Source organism: Copadichromis virginalis, linkage group LG9 (assembly GCF_057382275.1).
Source record: "Copadichromis virginalis isolate Kocher_CV1m ecotype Utaka linkage group LG9, C_Virginalis_male_GT1.1, whole genome shotgun sequence".
Taxonomy (NCBI): Eukaryota; Metazoa; Chordata; class Actinopteri; order Cichliformes; family Cichlidae; genus Copadichromis; species Copadichromis virginalis.
Genome location: NC_140626.1, coordinates 12,592,353 through 12,607,041, shown reverse-complemented (window position 1 = coordinate 12,607,041; position 14,689 = coordinate 12,592,353). Strand labels below are relative to the sequence as shown.

The following is a 14,689-nucleotide window of genomic DNA, read 5'->3' as shown; positions in this document are numbered from 1 at the left end:
ATACATTACAACAACTGGAATTAATGTAATTATTAAATCTTTTATTCAAATTCTTGGATTTTATTTGCTTGATGTTGTGGAAAGCTTTGCTGACTAAAAAATGCCTAAGACACACGTGTTAAATTTATAAGTGTTTAACTGCAAAGTCTGACATTCATCAACATCTTCTTCACTGAACTTTTTTACACTCTGTGAATAAACTCTGTGAAAGAACTTCCTCAGAGTCAAGCTGTCCTAGAAATACAAAGAATTCCAGTAATTCCACATATCATCAGGGTCTTTCAGTCAGAATACAAAATAAAACAGCGACCAATGATTCTGCAGTTGGTTTGGGGTTATTTTATTTATTTATTTTGTTCCAGATTATAAATGGTAGGCATTTTTCCATATTAAAGTAAGACACATATGGACTCACAAGGTGTAACAATATTACATTTTATTTTTCAAATCTCATTCATTCTTATGTACCACAAAGCAAGACATACAAAATAATTATCCTAAACACTCATTCAACACAGTGAGATGCATTTAACATCGAAGGATTAAGGAAAAGTATCAAAAAACTGCAAATGTGTTTTATCCAAACACTTGGATAAAAAGTGTAGCAGAGATGTCAGGTCATCACCACCTGGTGGTGTGAATCTGCAGTATTTATTTTATTAATGCAGCATGCTGACTTTTTTAAAATGCTGAAGAAAAGGGATTAGAATCATTTAATCCTGGAATTCATGGTAATTGTGATGTCTTGCTGTTGTCAGTGTGTATTCCCCACAGGTTGGATGTCAGTAGAAAAAGAAATTCCCATGACCTATTAGGTGAAGTTAAAAAGGGCTATGAAGAGATTTAGGGTAAGTATGGTCTTAAGAAGAGAAGGACAAATAGTGGATTTTATGAACAGGACTGAAATAGCTGTGGTTGACATCTACTTCAGGAAGGAGGAGGAATATAAGATGATGAATAAAAGTGGAGGAAGTTGTACACATGTGGACAGAAGTTGCAATCTGAAAAGAGACAGGAGACAGTGAGGTGGTGTCGGAGGAGAATGTAGGTAGGCAGCATCATTGGGTAGTCTGTAGGAGGACTTTGGAACTCAAGAAGATGGAAGGTGGAGGGGAGGATTAAATGGTGGAAGGTAAAGTAGGGATGGATGTTACCCAGAAATCAGAGTAACAGAGTTTCCTTGCAGTCATTTGGACGAGTTTCTTCTTGTTATTCCACTATAGTTCTCAATTTTTCTTCAGGAAAAAGTTCCTCTTGGCCATGAGCACTCTGTGTTGAGCTGTTTTCTGGCTTGTTGACCTGTGCGTACACCGTATCCTGCTGCTCACCTCTGTCCCGCACTGAGTCAGAGGGCACTTCGTATCCCAGCGTAGAGAAATTGATCTCTCCATAATGGATGTTTTCTTCCTCTCCTTCTGTTTTACTTGCTGGCTCTTCATCAACCTGACGTTCAGTTATTTGAATCTGTTGAAATAAAACAACAGAAGGTTCTATGATTCTGTGAGTTGGGTCTATTCTTATTCATGTTTTTAGACATTTTACATTAACCTTCCTTTTTTCCTTGTTTCAAAAACGGCATTAAAATGTGTTTAACAACAGAAAACCCCTTAGATGTTGGTTTTTCAAATTCAAAGGGTATAACAAAAAATGGCAAGATAACATAATCCACACCATCATATGACAACTAGGGGAGCATGGCACCACTAAATGTCACAGAGATGACTCTACGACCCAAAATATATGCAGTTTCCCCTTTGAGTAAATTGTCCAAACATTTCATCTGGTAATCTCACTAGCTATCAGAAAACAACATGCCATTCTGGAGATGGCAGATATGGATCAGTCCATTTAGGAATAAGGCGTGTGACAAGTGAAGCATTGTAAACACATTCCAGATATACTAATGCCCCGCCGTAAGCGAGGTCTGGGACAACTGAGTGAAGTGGCTGCCATAACTCTACAACCCTAGCACTGAAGTAACACCCAACAGGCAGCTGGTTCCATTCAGACATAAATGTTTGTTATGTGTTGCTGTAGAGAAACACATAATGTGGCAGCTTTCTTAAGATAATAATGAGTGGTTGCAACTGGATGAATGCAGTCATTCTGCACTGTGAAAAAGGAAAACTCTGGTATTCACATACAGGTTTTTTCCATGCAAAATGGTGTTGGCATTTAAAATTAAATGGCTTTATTTTAGATCTTTGGTGATAATGGGACAATTCTGACCCTGAGAGCAACAGCTATGTATAGAATGTGAAGACAACAAAAGTGTTAAATAGTTAGACTGCTCTGATAGAAGTATTACAATAAATACTTTTCTGAAGAGTCAGGTAACACTACAGGTAGTGTTGTATTTCAGTTTTCTTACCTGAGTCTGTTGTTGAGTTTGATGCTTTGACTTCAACCACCTGGAAGACGTCAGAGACAGTTGTATTAACTATATTCTGTTTTAGTTTAAATATATGTTTGAGCAAAGTCAAGTGTGATGGAAAAAACAGTCTTTATTATAAGGTAAAAATAAAATTAACTAACTGACTCATGTGTTTTGCTTAGATAGACGATACTTACCAAACAAAGACAATCAAACAGAGTAAGATTAAGAGTACAATGATTCCAATGATTCCTCCTATACGTGGACACTGGGATGAAACATGACCTACAGAAAACAGCAAGTAAAAAACAAATAAAGCATGATTTAATGTTGACTCATTGATCGAGGCTGTTCTTGTTCACAACCTGAAGTTAGATGAAAGAAAAAGAAAAAAAGGAACATTTTGGAGAATATCTAACACATTTATGACTTTAGCCTTTACCTCCAACAGTCACATGAATCTCTGCTGATGTCTGATTACCCAGATCATTAGTTGCCACACAGTAATAAACTCCTCCATCTGTTACATTGAAGCTGTAAATCTCTCCTTCAGATACTTTCACAGCTCCATCTCTGCTCTTCTTGAACCAGGTGAAGTTGCTGACTGGAGGTTTGGCTCTGCTGGAGCAGGTCAGGTTCACCCAGCTGCCTGCTGACACCAAACCTGATGGACTGATGGATGCTGAGGTGTCTTTAGGAGCATCTGGAGAGAAAAACATAAATCATGTTGTCCGATGGGATTCAGTTCAACAACAAACTCTGATTGTCTTACATGAAACACTGAGAGTCTCTTCTGTCTTTGCTGTCTTGGTGTCGTTTCCTTGGTTCACAGGATATCTGGCAGAGCAGCTGATCTTCTTTCCATCATATGTGTCTGACAGAGTGATGTTCTGCTGGATTTTAGTTGTAAAGCTTCCATCTGTGTTTTCCTCTATTTCGTTAGGAGAGTCTTGTTGGAGATTCCAGGTGAGTTGAGGAGGGGAGTGTGGACAGGGAGTGAGAGCTGAGCAGGTTATAGTGACAGACTCCTTCTCCTTCAGATCACCTGGGATTGTAATATTGGGCCTCCAAGGAGAATCTGTGGTTTCACATTAAACACAGTTTGTACACTGATAATACAGTCAAGAAAAGGATAGAAAAACGTGACAACATTGAATAAAAACAATACAAGATGTGACAATTACTGACTACTCCCAGACTACTCCTCAAACAGCAGCACATTATTCCATGATTTAAAGACCCAGCTGAGAAACAAAGTCATTGACATGTTATAGGCTGTAAGGATTACAAAAGCATTTCTAAGGCTTTGTGATGCCGCATGAACCACAGTGAGAACCATTATCCACAAAATGGAGAAAATCTGGAACAGTGGTGAAGTTTCTTGCCAACCTTCCAAAATTACTCAAGAGTGTATTTATGATTCATCCAGGAGTTCACAAAAGACCCCAGAACATCATCCAAAGAACTGCAGGCCTCCCTTTTCTCAGTTAGGGTCAGAGTTCATGATTCAAAAATAAGAATACGCAACTGGGCAATAAATGGTCTCCATGGGAAAGTTTAAGGAGAAAATAAATAGAGCTAACAGAACACAAAGGCACAACTTACATCTGCCAAAAATACTCTTTCGAGTAACAAGATGAAACTTGAAATTTCCTGTTACAACGGGCATAAAACTAACAAAGCATTTCATCAAGAGAACATTATACCAACAATCAAACATTGTGGTGGTTGTGTGACAGTCTGAGGCTGCTTCAGGATGATTTTCCTTAATTGATGGAACCATGAACTCTGATCTCTACCAGAAAATTCTGAAGAAAAATCTCCAGCCAATTGTTTGTGCCCTGAAGCTCACTTGGGTTATGCAGCAGGACAAAGGTCCAAAACGCACCAGCAAGAAAAAAAAAAAGAACAAACAAACTCAGGCTTACATCCCCCTAAAAATGTAATGCTTTGGTCTTGCTTGGAAAATTTTGGAAAATGTGGTTGTGATGTGTTTTTAAAGAAAGTGCCATTTTTCATACAGGGTCAGATAGGTCTGCCTAAACCCTGGATGTCCCCAAATACATAAAATGACCATTAAAAAGTGAATGTTTAAATTTACTTAGGTTATATTTGTTTAATCGTGAACTTTATTTCATTTCAAACATGCAGAAGTGACAAATATGCAAAAACTGTTTAAGTTTTTAATCACTAACAGAAAGGATTTCTCCTTTTGCGTCCCCTCTAAGTGCAGGGAATGTTGGGAAAGAGATGTAAAGATAGATTTGTGTCAGGAAGTTAGTTTGTGTTGATGCAGCAGTAGCTTGTGAAGGAGTCACTACTTATTCATTTGAATGATTTCTTCTCTTTGATTTTTAATTTTCAGTTTTCTTGCAGTTTTGCTGAAGTTGTGTTCATTTTTAAGGGCTTTGCACAAGCTGATTAAGGTCTTCTGAACAACTGGTATTGACCTCAAGGAGGTTTGAGTAATATGTGGTAAATATATCTGTTGACAGTGTGCAGTACAGATTTTTAAAACCTATATTTACTGCAGAGCACTGTTAAATACTTTTTAAAGGTATTTTTGAATGAATCCTAATTTTACTGTTCACAATAAAGAATACAAAATATAATATTATTATAATATTATTATAATATTCTGCATTCCAGTTCACTTTACAGTTGTGGGCAAATAAACAGAGTGGTATCAGCCTCTTTATTTGACCATAATGCTTTTTGATGTTTAAACTGCTAATGATTGGACTTTATATTCTTAATAAGAATGAAATGAAACTCTCTTACCTTTAATTGTTATTTTAAGAGGATCACAAGAAGCTGTTGCTCGGAACGGCCAGTTCATAATTCTGAAGTAGTATGTGTTTGTATAATTTGTGGTTAAATTGGAAAACAGAGTGGTGCAGCTTTTCTCCTTCAGGTTTCCTGTAATATTCATTGGATAGATGTTAACTGTCCCACTGTTGTTGAAAATCACATTTTCTGGATGTGCAAAAATATCAGAATTATTTTTAATCCACACTCCAAACACAGGTCTTGTGCTGTCAAACTTTACTGGTCCAGCATCACTAAAGTTACATGGGATTTGTAAACAAGATCCACTCAGAGCTTCCATCTCTGTTGGTGCAGTGATGAACAGGTTTGTAGAATCAGGACAAGCAGCCAAAGAGTCTGGGAATCCAGAGAGCAAAATTAAAATGTGCAAATCTAAATGAAGAGAAAATTCATATTTACAAAACTGACTTTAAGTGTCGTGGGTTTGCTTTTTTCTCCTGTTCTGTCCACACCTTCGGTACAAAATGTTTCACTTAACTTACAAATATAAAGTGGGTGACTTTGTAAAGTTTCTCTATCTGCACTGATCTGTCAGACTGTAAATGACTGTAATGAGACGGCTCACTTGGAATAAAGAGGAGACTCAGTAACATGATGCCTGTCATGATGTTCACAGACTGGACACAAAACAAATCACCTGTATAAAGAAAATACATAATTACACAAATAAAATATCAAACTAGAAATTATCTTTCATAAGGTGTTTGGGTTTTTTGTAACATGCACAATTGCTCAAATTTTAAAACAAATGTCTTACCTAATGATCAGACTGCTACAGACGAGAGACGACAAAGTAAAAGTCAATGTGTCATTTCAGCAGAAACAGAGCGAGTGAAACACTTCTCTGTTTAGATGTTGTAATGTCAAAGCAAACTGTTAGTTTTCTGTTTTTCTTTATTCAGTCAATCTGCTTTTTATGTTCCCATCATGCACTCTGCTGACACTTCAGACACTGCCACTCCCACCTGCCTGCCTCCACATTCACCTGTGCTGACCCTTCACTCACACACTAACCTGTTCCTCATTCCTTCATTATGTCCCTTGTACTCAGAGTCGCTCATTTCAGTTGTCTTCTTACTTTGTTTTATCCGATCACTTTTTTCTGTCCTACAATCTGATCTTCATTATTTGTGACTATTGGCTGCTTTGACTTTTTGACCTTGCATTTTTCCCTTAAATAAAGACTTTTAAAATATTATATCTCACTCCTGAGACATGCTGTTGGCTCACAATCATTCTGTAACATAAATTTATTTTTATAATAATTGTTTTTGGAGCCAAACGTGTTATCACACAGTATCACGGCCTGTGTTACCCCAGACAAGCACTGCTTATTTCAAACTACTATAGTCTGCACATTCAAAGCAGTGGTGGGAAATTTTTCATGTGTGTTTCCAACACTCATTGAAATAATAGCTCAGGTTCCAATTTAATCATTTGAGCCCCCAAACCCCCTTTTTGATATGTTTCTTCTCAGTTTGCTGGCTGGATTTACACAGTGCTTTTCTTGTCTTACTGAACATTCTGATCACTTTTAACAACATGTCACACATTTTGTATACATCCATAGCCTACAGAGTTTCACCCAATGGTAGCTGGACATTTATTTCAAGATTTCAAGCTCCCATATGAATAACAAATCCCATAAGAAGATACAAAACATGTTGGCAGGAACATAAAGACTCAAATTTAAAAAGCTGAAGTATGTGGAGAGTACATTTTGCAGAACTATTTCTGTTTTTGTGAAAAAAAAGAGTTCCTCCTTCAACTTCTGCTTCTTGTTATAACCACAAGAAATCACCTGAAAACAGTTATTACAGGTGAAGTTAAGACAAAAACTGAACTTAAAAAGTGGCAGGATGTTGTTTGTGTAATTTCACTAAACTGTAAAAGAGACACATTTATAGGTTTCATATTTCTTGTTAATGTTATGCTACTTCACTACAGTTCTCGTATTTTCTTCACCTCAGTGTAGAGTTCTTCGTAGCCTTCACTCGTGTTTACATATCCTTCTCTCCTCTTGGGTCATAGAAAAAACCACTCCAGATTAATGGAGAAACCCATTTATATGGCAGCTTTTGGCTGACATGTAAATCTATTTATCAACCAATAAATGACTGATTAAATAAAAGCAGAAACATTTAAACACATTGGGGAAGTTTGTTATCAGTCAAAGTTTCTGCCACCTGTGTGAGTACAGGCACACAAATTTCTGTGACAAACCTTTGCAATTTCCTTTCTTCCACACATGATGTCATCTAAATATGATCTCTAGTGATTTAGTCAGCCTTTTATGCCCATATATGAACACACGAATCAAACTCAGAGCTCTCTGACGAGAAGAAAACCACTGAAGTGTAAATTTCATACCATATCAGTCATCAGATACATCATATACTAACCAGTTACATCTTTATTAAAGTCTAAACAACATTAAAGTCTAATGTCCAAACAGGGTTTAAAGCAGTTTTTCTAACTAACATTAACATAGTAATACCTGCAGCAGGAGCAGGGTTTGTTTTCTTTAGAGAAAGGATCACTCCCAAATAGAGACAACTGGAAATATGTGGAGGCAATATAAAATGCCAGGGGTGTGTGATGCTTTGTATTAATAAAGACATTTACTTCATAAATAAAACTAAAAACCTAAAAATTACAGAAGTGCAGGAAAAAGTTTCTCTCACAATTTCCTATATAGGGTTAGACCCCTGTTAAATCTTCAGATACTTCAGATTCACAGCTCCATCTCTGCTCTTCTGTAGTACAAAGTCTGGTCATCTGTTCATGACCTCAAGCTGAAGCACACAGGTTTTGCAGCAGGGCAATTATCAAAAATAAACCATCAAGTCTGCCTCTGAATGTCTTAAAAGAAACGAAATAAAGAGCTTTTTAAGGCCTTGTCTAAGACTAAACTCAATGACGCTGAGATGGTGTGGCATGACCTTAAACAGACAGTTCATGCTCAAAAACCCTCCAATGTGACTGAATTGGAACAATTCTGCAAAGATGAGTGGGCCAAAATTCCTCCAAAGCTTCATAAAAGACAACTGCTAAAAAGACATTGCTAGTTAGCACAAATGCTTGATTGCAGTTGTCGCTGCTAAGGGTGGCCCAACCAGCTAATATATTTAGGAAGATTTTCACACAGGTTTGAAATTCTTTTTTCCCCTTAATAATAAAAACCTTCATTTAGAAACTGCATTTTGTGTTTACTTGTGTTATCTCTGTCTAATATTTACATTTGTTTAGTGATCTGAAACATTTAAGTGCGACAAACATACAAAAAATTGGATATGAGGAAGGAGGGAAACACTTTTTCACAGCGTTTTATACACCGCTCAAAAACATTAAAGGAAGATTGAAAACATATCAGAGGTTAATGGGGGGAAATATCAAACTGATATGGGTTAGTTATGTGCAATACAAAGCAAAATTCAAGGTGGTATCAACGATAGTGATCTGATTCTGATATTTTGTACATACATTTAATGTGTTATTACTGTATTTTAAATTATAGCTCCATAATTATTAGAGGACATCAGACTACTTGTTCTTATTGTTTAATTATGAAGAATTATAATATAGATATAAAGAACCTGAAGCTTTCTGTTAATTGGTATCATTATATCTTGTTATTTAAAATGTATATACTTGCCTGGACATTTAAAAAAAAATCAACATTCACACTTTCCCTCATTCACAGCAGTTCTGTGCCACACTCCAAATTTTGGTAAATTTTGATCCAATACCAAGTAAATACAGGGCCAGTATTTAGGCAGCTAATTGAGGGAGAGTAGTGTGCCATTGCTTAGGAGATGAATTCTCAATTTGCAAATTCTGAACACAGTTTAATCACCACTATATCACAATTGTTATTTTCTACAATAATTAGCTAACACAACAAAACACACCTTTCAGGTTTTAATGTGTTTTGAAACTGGGTTTTTTTCTGTCTCTATAGCACACAAAAAGGTTCCGCATTTTTCATAGTGCATGCTTGAGGTTTATTTTTTGCAAAGAAATAATTAACACAGTTCAGCAGGCTACATACTGACCTTGAAGGATAGAAGCAAAGTATCGATCCAGTGGTGCTAGTATCAATCCAATACCAATACTAGTGTTGGTATCGATAATATTGATATTTGGATCGATCCACTCACCTCTAATATCGGGCAAGTACTGTGTTAGAGACAAAGGAAGCCACATTGTTTGATGGAAGTTAACATTTCCAGCCTACACAGGGATTAATTCAAAGAAGCCCCACAAATCAAAATAGAAAAAATGATGCAGCAGGATATTTTTGCTCAAACTTCATTGCAGCCACTCAAAATGGTACTCAGTAGTTTGTATATCATCCGTATGCTTGTTCTCATGCCTGGCAATTTGGGGTGTGGTCTTAATGAGACAGTGGATGGTGTCCTGGATCCCAGATCTGGACCAGGTCATTACTGAGCTCCTACATAGTCTGGTTATGTCAGATGGACTGATACATAATGTTGCAGAGGTCTTCCCTTGGATTTAGATCAGGTGAGCGTGGGGGCAAGTAATTGCCTACATATCTTTGCCACATGGCATTCTCGTGCACCAGGAGAAACCGATGACCCGCTGCACCAGTGTAGAGTCTGACAATGAGTCCACGGAATTCTTCCCGATACGTAATGGAAGTCAGGTTACTGTTGCCTGGCCTGTTTAATCTGTAGCTCTGTAGCTCAGTTGTCACCAAGTAAATGTAAAGTTTCACTGGCACAGACCTGCAACAGAAACGTTTCAAGAAGCACACGTGTCAATTAAAAGTATGGCAATATTAAGCTCATGCAGACCCCACTTTTTAAACAAAAGGACTGATAACAAAACAGCAGCAGTGATGATGTTGTAATCATTTAATGTGGACCTGAAGTCTGTCGGCCAACACAGCGAGCTCGTGTTAATTGAAAGAAAACATTTTTTAAGTGTACGAAAGAAAACACAGCGCTGTTTATGAAAGTACTGTTAAACCTTTTACTTGGACAAAGCTAGCGAGAGTCCTTCATCAAACCATTTGATCAACAAATGTGAAGAAAAGCAAACTTTGTAGCTGCTCCATCCAGAGCTCTTCAAACTGAAAACTCTGCAGTAAAGCTACAGATGTTACATTAAAATATGAAGATGAACTGTTAATCTTATTATTAACTGTAGTTTACTTTGAAGTCTGAACTTTCAACACAAGCTGAAATAGAGACTCAGCGTGGTTGCAGCTTGTTGCTACGTCAGCTTAATTGCATGTCGGTCATGTGATTTGGAGACGCGGCACACAGAGTGTTAATAACACTCACCTTCATTCCGCTTTCAAAGTGTTAATGCTATCTTATCTTAATAAACAACACTTTCAAATGCAAAACTAGAGTGGCACTAGGAGTGGCAAGAGATCATTTCACCATGCCAGCTCTCTAGATCCGCACCTGTGCCGGTCCAGTGTGTGAGGCCAGCCAGGGAAAAGTCTACCTCTGCACCAGTACCCACCTTGCAGGTGGGAGCGACTGGTGCTCAGCAGGTGCCTGCACCCGTTCCTGCTCCCTGGAGGAAAGCAGCCAAGCAGGAGAGGTCGGGGGGCGCAAGGGAGCTGCTTAGCTGGTGCCGGAGGTCAGGGTCGTATCATATCATTTAGGGTTAGGTTGGCGGCCGATCTGCAGGACGGCAAAACAAGCGGGACCCGCTGCGGGTTAGGCAGTGGTGGCAAAAAAGTTCAGGTGGCCTACCTCTAACCCCGTGATGGAAGCAGAACGCTTCAGGCGGCCTGCCACGGATCCGGTGGCAACGGCGTTGCAGCTCCGGCGGGCGGCCACGGGTCCGGTGGCGGCGGCGTTGCTGCTCCGGCGGGCGGCCACGGGTCCGGTGGCGGCGGGGTTGCAGCTCCCGCCTCAGCACCACCCACGATTCCCGATGTACCGGCCGGGCTGCAGGACGTGGCGGCCCCTCCGGCACGCAGACCTCCAGCTCTGGCTCAGCGGATCCCTCCGGACCTCCGAGCTCCTCCGGTGGCAGCGCGGGCTCACCAAGCTCGCTGAGCTCCTCTGCTGGCAACGCCGGTCCCTCCGGCTCGTTGAGGTCCGCCAGCAGCGGTGCGGGCTTCTCAGTGGGTGGCTCGCTGGGCTGCTCTGGCTCACAGTGCTCCTCCGGCTCGCCGAGCTCCTCCGGCAATAGCTCGCTGAGCTCCTCCAGCATTAGCCCGCTGAGCTCCTCCGGCTCACAGTGCTCCTCCGGCTCGCCGAGCTCCTCCGGCATTAGCTCGCTGAGCTCCTCCGGCTCACAGTGCTCCTCCGGCTCGCCGAGCTCCTCCGGCAATAGCTCGCTGAGCTCCTCCAGCATTAGCTCGCTGAGTTCCTCCGGCTCACAGTGCCCCTCCGGCTCGCCGAGCTCCTCCGGCATTAGCTCGCTGAGCTCCTCCAGCATTAGCTCGCTGAGCACCTCCGGCTCACAGTGCTCCTCCGGCACGCTGAGCTCCTCCGGCTCGCTGAGCTGCTCCGGCTCGCTGAGTTCCACAGCTGGCGATGCGGGCTCCTCCCGCTCGCTGAGCTCCTGCTCGGGCATGCTGAGCTCCCGCTCGCCGAGCCGCTGCCGCTGGACAAAGTCTGGGGTTTCCCGAGCTTGCACTACCCCCCGGGCTTCATGCAGGGTGCGAAGGAAGGCGGAAACTTCCTTAAGCTGGCCGAGGTAGGGACTTCCCTCCAGGATTGCCTCGATGGCATTTAACCCCACCACTCTTGCCCTTGCGTTGGTGGTGTGAGTTACCCAGTCCATCAGGCGTTGGACGCGTGTGAGGTCAGGGCTGCTGGAGTGGGTAGTGGAATGGAGGCTGCCGCTGGTGGAGAAGATGGCTGAGGGGTGACTGCATGCAGATGAGATGACGACGGTGTTACAGCTGCAGATGGTGAAGCAGCGGGTGGTGTAGATGGTGAACGGGATGAAACGGTAGGCGGTGAGGTAGATGTCGCGGGGAATGATTCAGCAGGTGACGGCCGAATTACTAGCTGGGCGATTGGCTGTGGTACGGCGACCAGCTGGGCCGCTGGCTGCGCTTTGGCTACCGGCTGGGCAGCTGGCCGTATAAACATAGCCCCAGAGTAAACGGTAGAGGTGAGTGACGAAGAATTGTCCATATGACTCACCACAGCCGGCTGTTGGAAAGTTTTAGAGTCTGACTGCGGTGAGGCACGCCAGCGGCGCAAGCGTCGCTTCTGTAACGATGCCGGGGCCAGCGTATCAGGCTGAGGTTCCACCAGCCGGCCGGACAGGAGAGCAGCTGTGTGATTTTGAGCTGCCGGTCCTTGGTCTGCTGACTCAGCAGGTGCCGCAGAGGTGAGTGGAGATGTGGTGAGGTGCAGAGGGCGTGTGAAACGTTTCCCCCGCAATGGAGGGTCCAACAAGCGAGCTGCAAGCGACGGCGGGGAGGCTATCAGCCTATGAAAAAAGAAATAGGCAGCAAGGGCTCCCAGGGAGGTTGCCATATCCTCCTCGCCCGGACAGCCCAAACCAAACAGCTCAAAACAGGAACTTTCCCTCAGCGTGGTTATAATCGAAATTAGTCTCTTAATGTCCAAAAAGCTCACAGATGAGGTGATTGATGATAAGAAGGAATCAAAAAATACGACCTGTAAGTGTCTCTGATGTGGATCTGCTGCCTGGATAATGCTCCGACAGTATTTCCAGAGCTGGGCGAGCAATTCCTCCTGTGAGACGGTCCTTGAGTCCGCTGGGCCCATAATGGCAGGATCGTTCTGTCACGGTCTGGGGGGCAGACCGTGGGGGATGTTGGAGAAAGGACCCAAACGCTGGACTTAATGAAATGAACAGTGGGTTTATTTACAGTGAGGTAAATGTACACCACACATTGAATCTCCAAAAGTGCTCCCTCGACTCCCGTGACGTGTCTTCTCCCAAGTGCTGGTATCCCGTGCTCTCTGCCCCTGTGCCTTCACACACCCCGTGTGTCTTGCAGTCCTGTGTTCCACTCTCCTGAGGAAAAATCACAGACACAGCCGTTATGGCACCAACTCCAGCAGGCATACACTGACCAGCACTACAAACACTGACATGGAGTCTAACTCAACGATCCTGCGCCGGAGGAAGCTCCATCGCTCTGTTAAGTAGCTCCCCCGACGATCCTGATCAGAAGCAGGTGTGTGGTAAGCTAGGCGTGACCAGCAGCTGGCAGGGCCACACCCATCAGGCCTGCAGGTGGCTGTCCTTCATCCTCCAGCCTCACACACACACACACACACCAGCATGGAACACAAGAGCACAGTGCAGCAAACATACATCCAATACACTAATAACAATAAAGGTCCACACTGTTCACGAACCCCGAGTCCCCGGAACCGGGTCCGTGACAGTACCCCCCCTCTACAATGCTACAATGTTTAAATTGGTAGCTTGCTGACGGCTGACAGCATCCGTCCCAAATCACAGTCATACCTGGAGCAGGCAGGGTGAATCTAAAGGGGGGCATGGGGTGTACTAGACCATATTTATTTCAAGGCTTTTAGAATATCGTCTGCCTGTCTTGCCTCATATTCCTGGAATTCATGTTGTCTCAAGTCTCGGTTTTTCTCAGGTTCAGGTGTCTCACAGTGGAAATTTATGTTTGTTTTATGGTTTGTATTGTTTTGATCTTAGTGTGTATTGGTGCGTACAGTACTGATTTTGTTTGCATGGTTTTACCCTGATATTTATATTCCATGTTTCAGTGTTTCAGTGTTTCAGTGATGTTAATCCACTGTGGACTGGGCGGACAATAGCAGGCGCCTGTTGAACTGTGGGCGGACCTGTTGCCTGATCTTGGGGTGCGACGGGTCATTTGCAGATGGACCGGCCACCGTAACACAGCAACCCAGTCCATTCCTGCAAGAGGGGTGACAGTGGGAGATGACGCGTGTAATCGACAGCAGGGCAGAGGTGCACCTATGCTTGCATAGGTATGTGAGAATCGCTTTCCCCACTTTTGTGCACCCAGTGCAGCTTTGTCAGGGGAGGGTCGCAGCGGCCATGCCGACTACGTAGCTGGCCAATGTCTGTCTGTTTCAAGGCGGTACTACGAGGGAGGCTCCGTTTACAGTAATCAAGCTCAAATTGTGGAGTGCAGCTGGGCTGGGCTGCAACGCGCCCTTCAGGCAGAGACAGGGCCGAGATACGAGGTTCCTCCGTGGATTTCTGGCTTGCGTGGTCTCTATTTAAGAAGAGGAATTCCTTCCCTGGTTTTAAATAAAAGGAACATTCACCCGAGCGTGGCTGGACAGTGGTATCAGGGGGTTGGGGGGGATTGTTAGTTTATGTGAAACATTGTATTGTATTATTTCTTGAATAGTGCGTATTTATTGCTGTCGGCAGGCGTTTTAGCACGCTGAGAACGTTTTTATTGTATATGCATCTTTTAAAATTGTGTTTGTTAAGTCCATTTTTTCTTCCTTCTCTGGAATAAATGGCCTGTTTAAGACCTGTTTAGTCTCTGTG

General features: G+C 42.5%; 1 protein-coding gene and 2 pseudogenes across 2 annotated transcripts; all 3 read right to left on the bottom strand.

Annotated features, from left to right (window-relative positions):
• Positions 1–455: 455 nt before the first annotated feature.
• On the bottom strand, positions 456–3,114 carry LOC146701462 (uncharacterized; annotated as a pseudogene).
• Positions 3,114–6,264, bottom strand: LOC146701461 (myelin-associated glycoprotein-like; annotated as a pseudogene). The gene is made up of 4 exons (XR_014922408.1): positions 6,210–6,264; positions 5,769–5,840; positions 5,156–5,539; positions 3,114–3,452 (listed from the first exon to the last, which is right to left on the bottom strand). The product of XR_014922408.1 is annotated as a myelin-associated glycoprotein-like (transcript).
• Positions 6,265–10,849: 4,585 nt separating this feature from the next.
• Positions 10,850–11,995, bottom strand: LOC146701460 (uncharacterized). Its single transcript, XM_085469257.1, has one exon. The coding sequence runs from the start codon at positions 11,978–11,980 to the stop codon at positions 10,850–10,852; it is 1,131 nt and encodes a 376-aa protein (XP_085325383.1). The 5' UTR covers positions 11,981–11,995.
• Between the last annotated feature and the right edge of the window lie 2,694 nt (positions 11,996–14,689).

Coding starts and splice junctions, on each gene's coding strand:
- LOC146701460 (XM_085469257.1), bottom strand. CDS start 11,980: ATGGACTGGGTAACTCACACCACCAACGCAAGGGCAAGAGTGGTGGGG.